At 44.0% G+C, this 15,527-nt stretch overlaps 1 protein-coding gene across 1 annotated transcript in view; it reads left to right on the plus strand.

The window, feature by feature from the left end:
• The window catches only part of LOC145517094 (histone-lysine N-methyltransferase PRDM9-like), a 46,082-nt gene that overhangs the window by 669 nt on the left and 29,886 nt on the right, over window positions 1-15,527 (plus strand). Inside the window, 4 exon segments of the mRNA XM_081519351.1 lie at window positions 248-358; window positions 6,864-6,913; window positions 8,662-8,818; window positions 9,665-9,718. Coding sequence (XP_081375477.1) covers window positions 248-358; window positions 6,864-6,913; window positions 8,662-8,818; window positions 9,665-9,718 — 372 coding nt within the window.

Genomic DNA, 15,527 nt, shown 5'->3' on the forward strand with positions numbered 1-15,527 from the left:
GTGTTCACTTGGCCCTCTCTTAGGTGGCTTCATTTGCTCACAGTTGCCTTTTGTGTGGAGACTAACCTGGAGGAAATTTTTATTGTTCTGTACCAAAGGGAGGTTGACCCTGCAGCGCAGAGCTCACCTCTTGCCTTGTTCTAGATTCTCCCAGCCCATCCTACTGATTTCCCTGACTTTGTGACACTTTCCATTGCTTCTGTGCTTTGTTCCTCCTTCTTAGAACAAATATTTTGCTTCTTTCCAGGTTTCAGAGCCACTCGACCAGCTTTCATGCATCACCGCAGGAAGGTCATGACACTGCCCCAGGTAGATGACACTGAGGATTCTGATGAAGAATGGACACCAAGGAAGCAAGGTGACGGGCCAGGAGGATTTAGAGGTGTCTTCCTGAAAACTACATCTCAGCCGCTAGCAGAGAAAACATAATTTTCAGCATTCCGTAGTGGTTGTGGCTGAATATTGACATAAGCCTGAATGAAGATGAATGTATAGGTTTTCCAGTATAATTCTCAAAAGTTTTGTTTAAAATTTATCATCCTTTTTAAAAAGAATTGTTTTTGCTAAACATTCTTAATGAATGACAGTTAAAGAAACCTTAGAAATAAATTCACCAAAGAGATTTAATATTAACCTCATAATTGGTTATTGAATTAAATCTCTTAGAAGAGGAAATGATTAACATATTATGTCAAGATACATTATTTATGTATGTATATAACACAACACATGATCTTCTTAGCCTAAGGTGAAACTAATTCTTTGTTTTAATTCTGGGAAAGGGTTTGAGAGAACTATTTATTCTCCCTGATCTTTCCCACATTTCACTGACCAGAGACAGCATCAGGTAAATAAAATGAAGTGCACTCATTATACAATAGAAGTGAGCAGCTCACTTCCTCTTCTGCTGCTCAGTTTAGAAGAGTTAATCTTGCTAGACTGGAGAAAACAATTTAGATAGTTCTATAATTCTCCATCTATGAATTTCTGTTCTCCCAGATTTTTAAAAATTATTTATTTAGTTTTGGCTGCACTGGATCTTCGTGGCTGTGCATGGGCTTTCTCTGGTTGCGGTGAGTGGCTTCTCATTGCAGAGCACATGCAGGATCAGTAGTTTGTGACACTGTGCCCTCTGCGTCGGCAGGCAGATTCTCATCCACTGTGTCACCCGGGAAGTCCCTCTGTTCCCTTAGGTTATTAAAACTAGTGGAAGGGATATGAAAAACAAACATTTGGTTGTCTGCAAAGGTTTTGACATGAAGAGAGATTCTTCATAGGGAATACATATGCCACGGTTCACCATACCTCTGCACATCTTTATTTACCTTCTTAACAATTTCTGAGTGTATGGTACACTCTTGCTAATTATGTACACATTAGTGTTAGTGGCCATAGTGTTAATCACTCCGTCGTGTCCAACTCTTTGCGTACCCATGGACTGTAGCCCGCTAGGCTCCTCTGTCCATGGGATTCTCCAGGCAAGAATACTGGAATGGGTTGCCATTTCCTACTCCGGGTGATCTTCCCAACCCAGGGATCGAACCGCGTCTGTTGCATCTCCTGCATTGCAGGCGGATTCTTTACCGCTGAGCCACCGGGGATATATATACACATTGCTATACAACAAATCCGTAGAACTTTTCCATCTTATGTGACTGAAGCCCTAACCCACTGAGGAACAATTCTCCAATCCTTCCTCCTCATAGCCCTTGGCAACCATGATTATATTTTCTGTTTCCATGGATTTGATTAATTTAGATACCTCATAGAAGTGGAATCAGGCAATATTTGTCGTTTTTGGATTGATTCATTTTACTTAGGATATCATCAAGACCCATCCCTGATGTAGCATATGACAGAATTCTTTTTTAAGGCTTAAAATCATCCCATTGTGTGCATGTGTATATAACAGATATAAGATATATCTTATATATAATCTTTGTTTATCCACCGGTGAACATTTAGATTGCTTCCACATCTCACCAACTGGGAATAATGCTGCAATGACCATAGATGTGCACACTATTTATTGAAGATCTTGTTTTCAATTTTTTATGGAAATATACTCGAGTTCGAGTGCTAGATCATACAGCAGTTCTACTTTTCTGAGGAAACTCCATACTGTTTTCTATGAAGGTTGCAACATTTTACATTTCCAACAATAGTGTATAAGGGTTCTAATTTCTCCATATCCTTACCAAACTTGCTATTGTCTTCTTATTCATATTGCCCATCACAGAAGGTTTCAATTTGTATTTCCCTATTGATTAGTAATATTGAGCATCTTTTCATATGTTTGTTGGCCATTTGTGTATCTTCTTTGAAGAAATGTCTATTTAATTCCATCTCCCACTGTATTAGTCAGCTCAGACTGCCATAACAAAACAGACTGCATGCCTTAAACAACAGAAATTTGTTTTCTTACAATGCTGGAGCATGGAAGTTTGATATCGGGGTTCCATCGTGGTCAATCAGGTTCTCTTTCTGACTTATAGGAAGGCTTCATATTGGTGTATGCTTATTAACCCCTTATCAGATACATATTTTACAAATATTTTCTACCGTCCTGTAGGTGGCCTTTTCACTCTGTTCACTGTGTCCTTTGCTGCACAGAGGTTTTAAGATTAATGTAATCTCATATGTCTATTTTTACTTCATTACTAATACTTGTGCACTTGGTACCATATCTAAGAAATCATTGCTGATTCAGTGTCATGAAGCTTCACCCTTGTTTTCCTCTAAGAGTCTTACCAAGTCTTGCATTTAGGTCTTTAATCCATTCTGAGTTGATTTTTCTTCATGATGTAAGATCTTCGTTATTTTGCGTATGGATATTTTGTTTCCCCAGCACCATTCGTTATAGGGATTAAACTTTCCCCATTGTCTTGACACCCTTGATGAAGATCGTTAGACCATGTATCCAAGAGTGTCAGTCAGTTCAGTCTCTCAGTCATGTCCAACTCTTTGCGACCCCATGAATCACAGCACCCCAGGCCTCCCTGTCCATTACCAACTCCCGGAGTTTACCCAAACTCATGTCCTTCGAGTCGGTGATGCCATCCAACCATCTCATCCTCTGTCGTCCCCTTCTCCTCCTACCCTCAATCCTTCCCAGCATTAGGGTCTTTTCCAATGAGTCAACTCTTTGCATGAGGTGGCCAAAGTATTGGAGTTTCAGCTTCAACATCAGTCCTTCCAATGAACACCGAGGACTCATCTCCTTTAGGATGGACTGGTTGGATCTCCTTGCAGTCCAAGGGACTCTCAAGAGTCTTCTCCAACACCACAGTTCAAAAGCATCAATTCTGCGGTGCTCGGCTTTCTTTATAGTCCAACTCTCACATCCATACATGACCACTGGAAAAACCATAACCTTGACTAGACGGACCTTTGTTGGCAAAGTAATGTCTCTGCTTTTAAATATGCTATCTAGGTTGGTCATAACCTTCCTTCCAAGGAGTAAGCATCTTTTAATTTCATGGCTGCAGTCACCATCAGCAGTGATTTTGGAGCCCCCCAAAATAAAGTCTGACACTGTTTCTACTGTTTCCTCATCTATTTCCCATGAAGTGATGGGACCAGATGCCATGATCTTAGTTTTCTGAACGTTGAGCTTTAAGCCAACTGTTTTACTCTCCTCTTTCACTTTCACCAAGAGGCTCTTTAGTTCTTCTTCCATTTCTGCCATAAGGGTGGTGTCATCTGCATATCTGAGGTTATTGATATTTCTCCCAGCAATCTTGATTCCAGCTTGTGTTTCTTCCAGCCCAGCGTTTCTCATGATGTACTCTGCATATAAATTAAATAAGCAGGGTAACAATATACAGCCTTGACATACTCCTTTTCCTATTTGGAACCAGTCTGTTGTTCCATGTCCAGTTCTAACTGTTGCTTCCTGACCTGCATACAGGTTTCTCAAGAGGCAGGTCAGATATCTGGTATTCCCATCTCTTTCAGAATTTTCCACAGTTTATTGTGATCCACAGAGTCAAAAGCTTTGGCATAGTCAATAAAGCAGAAATAGAAGTTTTTCTGGAACTCTCTCGCTTTTTCAATGATCCAGCGGATGTTGGCAATTTGATCTCTGGTTCCTCTGCCTTTTCTAAATTAAAAGCTTTTGCACAACAAAGGAAACTATAAGCAAGGTGAAAAGACAGCCTTCAGAATGGGAGAAAATAATAGCAAATGAAGCAACAGACAAACAATTAATCTCAAAAATATACAAGCAACTTCTGCAGCTGAATTCCAGAAAAATAAACGACCCAATCAAAAAATGGGCCAAAGAGCTAAACAGACATTTCTCCAAAGAAGAAATACAGATGGCTAACAAACACATGAAAAGATGCTCAACATCACTCATTATTAGAGAAATGCAAATCAAAACCACAATGAGGTATCATTTCACACCAGTCAGAATGGCTGCTATCCAAAAGTCTACAAGCAATAAATGCTGGAGAGGGTGTGGAGAAAAGGGAACCCTCTTACACTGTTGCTGGGAATGCAAACTAGTACAGCCACTATGGAGAACAGTGTGGAGATTCCTTAAAAAACTGGGAATAGAACTGCCATATGACCCAGCAATCCCACTGCTGGGCATATACACCGAGGAAACCAGAATTGAAAGAGACGCGTGTACCCCAATGTTCATCGCAGCACTGTTTACAATAGCCAGGACATGGAAGCAACCTAGATGTCCATCAGCAGACGAATGGATAAGGAAGCTGTGGTACATATACACAATGGAATATTACTCAGCCATTAAAAAAAATACATTTGAATCGGTTCTACTGAGATGGATGAAACTGGAGCCCATTATACAGAGTGAAGTAAGCCAGAAAGAAAAACAACAATACAGTATACTAATGCATATATATGGAATTTGAAAGATGGTAACGATAACCCTATATGCGAGACAGAATAAGAGACACAGATGCATGGAACAATTTTATGGACTCTGAGGGAGAAGGTGAGGGTGGGACGTTCTGGGAGAATAGCATTGAAACATGTATATTATCGTATGTGAAAGAGAACACCATTCCATGTTCGATGCATGAGACAAGGGCTCAGGGCCGGGGCAATGGGATGACCCAGAGGGATGGGATGGGGAGGGAGGTGGGTGGGGGGTCCAGGAAGGGGAACACATGTAAACCCATGGCTGATTCATGTCACTGTATGGCAAAAACTATTACAATATTGTAAAGTAATTAGCCCCCAACTAAAATAAATAAATTTATAAAAAAAATAAAATAAAATAAAAAATAAATAAAACCAGCTTGAACATCTGGAAGTTCACGGTTCACGTATTGTTGAAGCCTGGCTTGATTTCTGTTTATTTCTGGCTGTCTATTCTGTTCCACTGATTGACATGTCTGTCTTTATGCCAACGGGCTTCCTCAGTGGCTCAGCAGGTGAAGAATCTGCCTTCAATGCAGGAGACACAGGAGATGCAGGTTCAATCCATGGGTTAAGAAGAGCCCCTGGAGACGGAAATGGCAACCCCGTCCAGTATTCTTGCCTGAGAAATCCCCTGGACAGAGGAGCCTGGTGGACTACAGTCCAAAAGGTCACAAAGAGTCAACATGACTGAGTGACTAAGCACACACTTTATGCCACAACTACACTCTTTTGGTTCCTGTACTTTTGTAATATGTTCTGAAATCAGAGACCTCCAGCTTTGCTGTTCTTTCTAAGATTGTTTTGCCTATTTGGGGTCCTCTGAGATTCGGTATTAACTGTAGGATAGATTTTCTATATCAGAAAAAAATTCCATTGGGATTTTAATAGGAATTGCATTGAATCTTTAAATTGCTTTGGGTAGTATGAACAGCTTAATAATATTAAGTCTCCAAATCCATAAACATGAGATGCCTTTCTATTTACTTGTGTCAGATTCCTTTCAGCAATACTTTTGTAGTTTTCAATGTATAAGTCTTTCATCTCCTTAAGTTTACTCCCAATTATTTCATTCTTTTTGATGCTATTATAAATAAGATTATTGGAACTTCTCTGGTGGTCCAGAGGCTAAGACTCCACACTCCCAATGCAGAGAACTTGGGTTCAGTCCCTGATCAGGGAACTAGATCCCACATGCTGCACGAAGACCTGGCACAGATAAATAAATAAAAATAAATATTTTTAAAAATTTAAACTTAGATCTTGAATATAGTTTTAAAAAAATAAAAAATAAATAGGATTGTTTTCTTATTTTCCTTTTTGGAATGGTCATTGTTCATGCATGGAAAGATATTTGAATGTTGATTTTGTACCGTGCAACTTTCTCTGCAGGTTTTTTGTGTGTGTGGAATTTTAAAGATTTTTCTATACATAAAATCATGTCCTCTGTGAACAGACATAATTTTACTTCTTTCTTTCCAAATTGAAGCCTTTTGTTTCCTTTTCTAACCTAATGCCCTGGCTAGAACTTCTAACATTATGGTGAATAGAAATGCTGAAAATGGGCATCCTTGCCTTTTTTTCTGGATCTTAGAGAAGTTTTCAGCTTTTCACTGATGACTATGATGTTAGAGGTAGACTTTTCATATATGACCTTTATATTCCAGTCACTTCCTTCTATTTCTACTTTGTTGAGTATTTTTGTCATGAAAGGCTAGTAAATTTATTAGATACTTTATGGACATCAGATGAGGCACAATGAAGTTTCATATATTTTTTTAATTTTAAGAAAATTATGTAATGCTCCCAGTGGAAGCATACGAGTTGATGATACAGAAATCATTTTCCATTCCTCCTTTGGTAATCCTTGTCCTTGTCACTCTCTGGCTCAGAATTATGTGTCCTCAATTAGAATGCCCAGAGTTTGGAAACATTTACCAACCAAAACACTGATTCTCATCATTTTTTAGGTAAACCTTCTAGGATGGCCTTCAGAGTGGGGCACAGTAAACTCCAGAAGGTGAGTATTTCCCAAATCCTGTTGCCAAAATATCCTCCTCATGGATCCAGTCACAGGTGAGTACAGGAGAGAACACAGAGATCCTGGAGCCTGCTGCCTTTCTGTCCTGAGTCTTTAGCACCGTGGCTGATATCATCACCATCTTTACAGTTAGTAAGGACAGCAACAATAGTAGGCTGTCCTATTGTTTCATTATGTTCACAATATTTAAGACTTTCAGCATTTTATGTGAATAAACTTACTTAAACCTTAAAACAATCCTACAGTACCTATAAGTAGGTATATAGCTATCACCATTATCGATCACAAAACTGAGGTAAAAAAAATGATTTATTATATGCCTGAGATCACAGTATCACTGGTAGTGCAATCTAACCCAAAGCACTTTTTCTAAACTCCTTACATAATGATTAAAACTTACATAGTTTTATGAAGTTTATTCATACATCTTTATATCATTCATCTGAGAGATGTTTTCAACCTCAGTTCTTTTGTGCTGTGCTAGGGAGGGATATGCTAAGACATCTGACTAAGGGAAGCTTAAGGACATGCTGGGCAGCTTGTAGAGTGGACAGTCCAGGATGATGAAGGCGACAGGATCCCTACCTCAGAGCCTCCCACTCCAATAAGAGGAAGCAACTCGCAACCCTGACAAGCCTCAGGTTTATGACTGAAAAGCAACAAATAAGAAAATAACTGAAGGACTTTCACATAGGTTACCCACTTTTGAGTAGAAACTCATCATCTGGGCATCACTTCAAATGCTCGTTCTTGCAGGAGGAAGTCACAAGTCCTGCCCCTGAGCTCTGATTAGGCAACTCTCCTGTTTGGGATCATTTGTTTAGCCTGCCCAGTGTTGTGAGCTGTGAGAGCCTGGCCCATACCCATTAATTCTCAGAAGACCAAGCCCAGCTCAAAGCCTCCAAGGGCCCCCTGAATGTTTTGTGAATGAGTGACTCCACATTTAAACATTCACCTACCAGTGAGAAGGTCAAAGAATGCTAAACATAGTATCTGTGAGCTAGACTTCAAATATAGAGGCAGTTGAAGGGATAAATTGATGGCAGGGATGTACGCTCACATTCATACTGTACTAAATAGCTCACACAACGATTTGTTGAAATGTTATTAAATTTCATGTCCACTGTAACATTAAGAATTAGCATGTATACCAATTTATGGATCAGGAAACTGAGGAGAACCAGCTAGTCATACAGCCTTGTTCAAGCAGAATTGATAAGGCCAGCTACTTTAATTCCAAACGTTGTCTCTAGGACATGGCAACCTGCAACTTTCAGCTCATTTTCTTTATTGTCTAAATGTGTTTCTGCCGATCATCTTTTCTCTTCTCAATCTCACTCCTTTGTCACTTTATTTTCCAGATGTGTTTTGTCCCCTCTGTAATTTCCCATACTTCCTCATCCATCAAAGGTCCACTAATTAATAGAAAACCCCTCGGATTTCTCTATGAGCACTTACCCTCTTCTTTCCCTGACCTCCAACTATTCTCCCTGCCTTGCTCTCACTTTTATGCAGAAAGTTGAAGGGAAAGAACCTTAAGATATGAATTCTAGTTTTGTTTCACTACCCACTTAGGTCCTTATTTTACACTCCTGTGTTCAGAAGCCCCCCTCCACCAGGTATTTCCAAGAATTGTCAAAGTATTAACTAAAGTCATGCATGTGAAAGCACTTCATAAAGTCCTAAAGAACTAAAGAAATGCATGTTATCTTTTACTCAAGTGGAAGGGAATGTCCAAGGCACCATTAAGTAAGAAATCTAGTTTGAAGGAATTGCTGGGAGCAGCAAAATTGCTGAAGACAAGTGGCTCCAAGCAGGCTCAGAAACCTGTGCCCCCTCCCAGAAAAACAAGGACCGCTGGACAGCACCCCAGACAAAAAGTCGGTAAGAGAAAATTTGGGGAGTTTCTCTAATTAGTTCCTCTAATCCCTGTAGAAAAGCTAGTAAGTATGGCCTAGGTGTGTGGCGTGGACTTTGGGTAGGCTTGGGTTTAAGCTGGACTGATCTGAGACATGAAGTTAGCAATGGGGCCTTGGGAAAATCTTGTACAGTTTCTGAGGTCCTGATTGCTCCTCTGTAAAGTGAAGATAAGGATACATAACTCATACAGTGTTTGAAAGCATTACATTAAATGCAAAAGTGCTGACACTTTTTTGAACTAAAAGTAGTTCAGGAAATCCAGCTGTGATGATAGGGACCATGCTTTGTTAGTGTTTATGCCCAGACCTCTGCTCAATGCCTTACGTGTCATGTCAACACCGTAACATATATTTTCTGAGTAGATGTGTCAGTGAACTATTTCCTAAGTAAGAAGGTTGGGAAGTTAAACCTACTAACGGGAAGTTCAGGAAGCTTACAGTGAACTGGGCATCTGTGGTCAGTGTGGAGCCTCAGTCTCCTGAACCAGTAGTTAAAGGGAGAAGAAACAAAGTATGGAGAAGAGACTTCCTGGCGGTTAAGGGGTTCAGACTCCACGCTGCCACTGCAGGAGGCGGGGGTTCCGTTCCTGGTCGGGGAACTAGGATCCCACAAACCATGCAGCATGGCCAATAAATACATAATGTAACCTTAAAACATAAAATTACAAAAGTAAAAGTTTGAAAAATACATGTAAACAAGTTTTAACAAAGTATATAGATGGACAGGTAGGAGATCTCACACTTTCTGATAAAACAGGGACTAACTCTCCAGACTCCACCAGCCTTTCTTAGCTTCTGTTCTCCATCTTAGAACTCAGAAGAAAGGAGACTGGAGATTTACTCACACCTGCTCTAACCACCCCCTGTGCTGACTCCCATACGCAGAGAGCTCCAGGCCAGGCACCCCTTACTTAACAGACCCTTTCCCCTCACAGGGAGCTGCTCAGGAGATTCCACTTAAGTCATCAGTCTTATCTCTCAGTAGGGTAAAGTACCTGTGGCCACTATAACATGACTTTTCAGATACTTACACGCAGGGAAATGTCCCTGCAGATCCACCTCTATCAGGAGAGACGCTGCTTCTGATGCTGCTGGAAGGTCCCTAGTCTGGGTGATATGTAGAAAAGGCCCCTGACACAAGCTTCCTGGATTTCTCTAGATGTAGAGAATAAGAATGGAATGGAAAAGTGGACTGTAAAGACACACTTGATGGGAGACAAATCGTGCGCTGTCAACACTTAGATGATTAGTGGGCAGGCCTTACCATGGCAAACCAGCTACCTGACCAAAAGCTTCCTCTTTCAGGAGAACCGAAGCCCAAGATCCACCCACGTGCCTCCTGCTCTCTGGCCTTCTCCAGTCAGAAATTCCTCAGCCAACACGTCCAACGCAATCACTCCTCTCAGACACTCCTGAGACCATCTGCAAGAGACCACCTCCAAGCAGAGGATCCCTGCCCAGGCAATCAAAATCAGCAGCAGCGATATTCTGATACACATAGCCAGAGTGACAAACCTGAGGGTTGCAAGGCCAAAGAAAGGCCCCAACCTTTGCTGAAAAGCATAAGGCTGAAGAGGATTTCAAGGGCCTCTTCCTACTCACCCAGAGGACAAGTAGGGGGTTCTGGGGTGCATGAGAGAATGACAGAAGAGCCCAGCACAAGCCAGAAACTGAATCCAGAGGACACAGGCGAATCATTCATGGGGGCAGGGGTCTCAGGGATTATAAGAGTCAAGTAAGGAGAGTGTGGGCAAGTCTCCAAGGATAGGTCAAGTCTCATCACACACGAGAGGACACACACAGGGGAGAAGCCCTATGTTTGTGGGGAGTGTGGGCGAAGCTTCCATTGGAAGTCCCTCCTCATGAGGCACCAGAGGACACACAGAGGGGAGAAGCCCTATATTTGCAGGGAGTGTGAGTGAGTCATGACCAACAAACCACATCTTAGCCACAGGAGGATTACTGCAGCCACCCCATGCCGCAGCTCTAAGGGGGCCTCAGAGGAGGTCTATGACCCGTTACTGTCCCCAAGAGTATGAGGAGAGACTTCCCAGGTGGTCCAGTGGCCAAGAATCCAATGCAGAGACCCATGTTCAATACCTGATTGGGGAACTGGCTCCCACATGCTGCAACTAAGACACATCACAGCCGAATAAATAAATATGTAAATAAATATTTGAAAGAAAGAGTGTGATAAGCACTTTTATGACACTTTCACTTTATGACACTTTCATGACAGGAAAGGAGGTAGATAAACAGCAGAGGGTTTCTTAAGTGTTCTGGAGATGTTCGTGCCGATTGCCTTCATGGTTTTTTGTACTCCTCTTCTAATAAATTTTGTCTCCAAACAAATCTGAAGCCCAGACTACGTACTTATTCCCCGCATATTACTGAGAGCAGTGGGGTCCAGTGGTAGCTGAACCCCTGGGAAGGCATAATTCTGGAGCCAACTCAGTTAGGCCACTGGACAGTCAGTTCCTGGGTCCAGGGAGAGGAATCTAGGGTTTGAGACAAACTCACCAGAGAAGAGAACTCCCTGGCCTCCTGGGAAGTGTGGCCTCTCCTCCTTATAGGCCTCGACTCTCCTTTGGCCTCTCCTGGTTGCCCTCAGGTTTCCTCTGACTTCTGTAGCCTCAGAGTGAAGGCCTTGTGCACCTGAGTGTGTGCGTGTGTGTGTACCTGGCTCAGCCTGGGCCATCTGGTCTTTGCCGCTCCCTCAGAGTCATCACAGCATCTGGACTCCAGATTCGACCACAGGGGTCCAGTTCTCAGCCCTGCCCTCAGCAGCTCTGTGACCTGGGGCAAGATGCTCAGCCTCTCTGTGTCTCTATTCTAATCTGTGGCACACGGTGGAGGCAGCAGCATTTTGGTCTGATGCATGAGCATAGGGAGAATCTGGCAGAGGCTGGCTGAGAAGGCAAGCCCCACCTTTGCTGTTCTTTGTGTTTTTTTCTTTAACCTTTTCTTATTTTTTAATTGAAGGATAATTGCTTTACAGAATTTTGTTTTCTGCATGTCCTTCAGCCCCCACACCTTCCAGGTCTTCAGAGCTAGACGAGGAAGGGGCCATTTAGGCACTCGGCTGCCCTGATGAGTGGGTGTGAGGTCAGGGGTGCTAAGGGAGGGCGACCTCCCTTCCCACTACTGCCGTTCCTGCTGAGCTGGGCAGCCCCAGAGCCCCTCCACGGACAGGCAGTGCCGACAGTCGTCCGCCCTGCCAAGAGCAGAGCCTGGAGCCGCGTGTGCAGGAAGTCCCTGTCCGGCCCCCATCCCACCCCCACACGGAGGGTCCTCGAAGCCCACACAGCAGCTTCTCTATGCACGAGCCTCGTACCTGTGTCCATGTGCTCTTGTCAACGCTGTAGAGACCTTGAAATTCTTAACTATGGAATAGTTCATCCTTACACGTCCCTTTTATGAGTGAAGTCTGATGGACCCCGGGGTGTACTGTGAGCAGAGCAGATACACACAGCACGGGTCCCAGGGGTGACCAGGCTGCACGAGGGGACAAGGTGGGCACAAAGGCCCCGCGGTGAGTGAAGGTGGGGACCGCATCAGGAAGCCACGCTTGCTTTGACCCAGAACGGAGCTCCGACACAGAGTAGAGACAATGGTGTTCTAAAGAGTCGACCACACCCTCCCCTCTGTGAATGCCCTCTGCCCTGGCCTCATCCTTCCAGGATGGGTTCAGGAGGCTGAAGTTCGGCCGGTCACCAGAAGACACTAAGGGGAGAGTGGGCCGTGGGACGGGGGGCGGAGGGTGCAAACTCCAGGACTGGGGGCGATGGCCCTCAGTTCCCTTCCTGTGCCAGGCTTCTGAAGCGTCTCTACATGAACCATGTCAGTAATAACCACCCACTAGTATTTTCTCGTTTCTTTCATGCTTTCTTAAAGGAACACGTTTGTCTGTGGCTTGATTTCCCTACAGGAAGGGAAGCGGTATAGAGTCCCCATCTCCTGCGGCTTTAGGCAGGGGCCGCGGGAGGGAGAGTTAGGGGCGGTGCAGGCAGAGGGGCTTCAACTGAAATACGGTGGGGAGCGAGCAACTTGCAGGGGCTTCTTACCTGTACCTCCCACCGGAGCTGGGCCTGGAATCCCCTGGAAGCCTGAGCAATTCAAAGCTTCTCCCTCCCCTCTGCTCCCCTCTCTTCCCCTCAAAAAGCTGGCTCCTGGGCCAGCCCACAACACCCCCAAATCCCCCATTATCCACAGCCCCACACAGGCCCTCCCTCACAGAAGTGGGACGACCTGCATGGTGGCGGGGACAGTGTGTGACCCCAGAGCTTGGGGTCTCAGCTGACCTTGAGCAATGGGACTGGTGCTTTACCCAGCCTCCCAGCCCAGGGAGCTGACAGCAGCCACAAGCCACGATCTGAGTGGGGGGGTGGGGTGGGGATGTGAGCTGTCTGAGGTCCCATCCTGTCCCCACGACAGCGGCCAGGCCTCACCTGACACCTTGACTGCCCTGCACGGGCACACAGGACAGCAGCAGTCACGGGGACAGGACAGCCAGCTGCCTCCGCCGCAGGCTCCACTCTGACTGCAGTGGTCCCACGGCTGTACCAGCCCCGCCTGCGCGCCGCTCTGCTTGGCTGCCAGGGCTCAGGGACCCTGCGTGGGTCGGTGAAGGCAGAGCTCCAGAGGTCAAGCCTATCTTCAGCTACCAGACCCACCCTGGTTGCCAGACTCATGAGCCCAACCGGGATCTGAAGCCTTTGGGAGAATGACACCACAGATACTGACTTCAGAGCTCAGACTCCTGAAAACTTACTAAACAGGTTGCTTTCAGTCTTTTTTTAAAGCAGGAAGGGGGGAGCGTAATGACTTCCTTGGTGGTGCAGTGGTTAAAATCCACCTGCCAATGCAGGAGACACGGGTTCAATCCCTGATCTGGGAAGACCCCACCTGCCATGGAGCAACTAAGCCCATGCACAACTACTGCAGCCATGAAATTAAGAGACGCTTTCTGCTTAGAAGAAAAGTTATGACCAACCTAGCATATTAAAAAGCAGAGACGGGGGACTTCCCTGGTGGTTCAGTGGCTAAGACTCCGAGCTCCCAATGCAGGGGGCCTGGGTTAAATCCCTGGGCAGGGAACTAGACCCCACATGCCCCAACTAAAGACCTGGCACAGACAAAAATAATAAATAAATTATACAAAATAAAAAATAAAAAAAATAAAAAGCAGAGACGTTACTTTGCCAACAAAGGACCATCTAGTCAAGGCTATGGTTTTTCCACTAGTCATGTATGGATGTGAGAGTTGGACTATAAGGTAAGCTGAGCGCCGAAGAATTGATGCTTTTGAACTGTGGTGTTGGAGAAGACTCCTGAGAGTCCTGTGGTCTTCAAGGAGATCAAACCAGTCCATTCGAAAGGAAATCAGTCCTGAATATTTGTTGGAAGGACTGATGCTGAAGCTGAAACTCCAATCCTTTGGCCACCTGATGCGAAGAGCTGACTCATTGGAAAAGACCCTGATGCTGGGAAAGATTGGAGGCAGGAGAAGAAGGGGACGACAGAGGATGAGATGCTTGGATAGCATCACTGACTCAATGGACGTGAGTTTGGGTAAACTCTGGAAGTTGGTGATGGGCAGGGAGGCCTGGTGTGCTGCAGTCCATGGGGCCACAAAGAGTCTGACACGATTGAGTGACTGAACTGAACTGATTCTTAAAGATCTTATTCAGAAAATCAAAAGACAAGCCACAATCTGGGAGAGAAGTATTTGCAAAACTCATATCTGATGAAGGATTTGAACTCAAAATAGACAAAGACCTCTTGAACAACCCCATAAAAAATAAGTAAAGATCTGAACAGACAACCAGCCAAAAAAAGGTATACAGACAGTCAAAAACAAAAACACGCTCAACATCATACACCATTAGGGAATTACAAATTAAAATCATGAGATATCACATCACACATATTATTAGGACTGTTAAATTCTAAATATATAACAATATCAATTACTGGAGGCTGAGGATCAGCAGGAATGCCCCCTCACTGCTGGTGGGACGCATGCACAGCCACTTTGTAACCCAGTTGGGCGGTTTTCCCCGAAGCTAAACAAACCTCGCCTTGGGATCCAACAATCGTTATTTCCAGTATTTAAGAAACCGCTTTGAAAAATCCATGCCCAAGTGCAAACGAAAATGAACTTAGGCACAGCAGCGCTATTCATAATAGTTAAAAACTTGAAGGCAACTAGAGCAGACTACCCCAAAATAAGCCTCTCTGGTGTGAGGATTATTTACGTCGGCTTCAAGGGGAAAAAAAAGAGGACTCTCAGTAAACTAAGTAGCAACTGCCTTTTGTGAAGGACATTTACAACAGAGAAATCTCTGCATTTAAGGGTTGCCCCTGTTTGCACCAGAAATAGAAGGATAATTAACTCAAGTAACTTATCAATGGAAAGGTCCCACCTTAAATCTACCAACAATCATCCTTCTTTACTGTGTCTTGCATGATAACCTTCCATAACCGGCTTCTCACATTCCTCAAGATCTTCTGTCTTCAGCTGAAGGTGGTATTTAAGATGATGGCTTAGGACATTTCAGGGAGTGACTCAGTTTTCTTTGGTAGCTCCCCTGTATACAGTAGGCATTTGTTGTTTTAGTCACTAAGTCATGTTCAACTCTGGGATCCCATGGACTGTAGCCCCGCAGGCTCCT

The sequence above is a fragment of the Giraffa tippelskirchi genome, chromosome 8 (assembly GCF_054371585.1).
Source record: "Giraffa tippelskirchi isolate mGirTip1 chromosome 8, T2T-mGirTip1v1.2.pri, whole genome shotgun sequence".
Classification (NCBI taxonomy): Eukaryota; Metazoa; Chordata; class Mammalia; order Artiodactyla; family Giraffidae; genus Giraffa; species Giraffa tippelskirchi.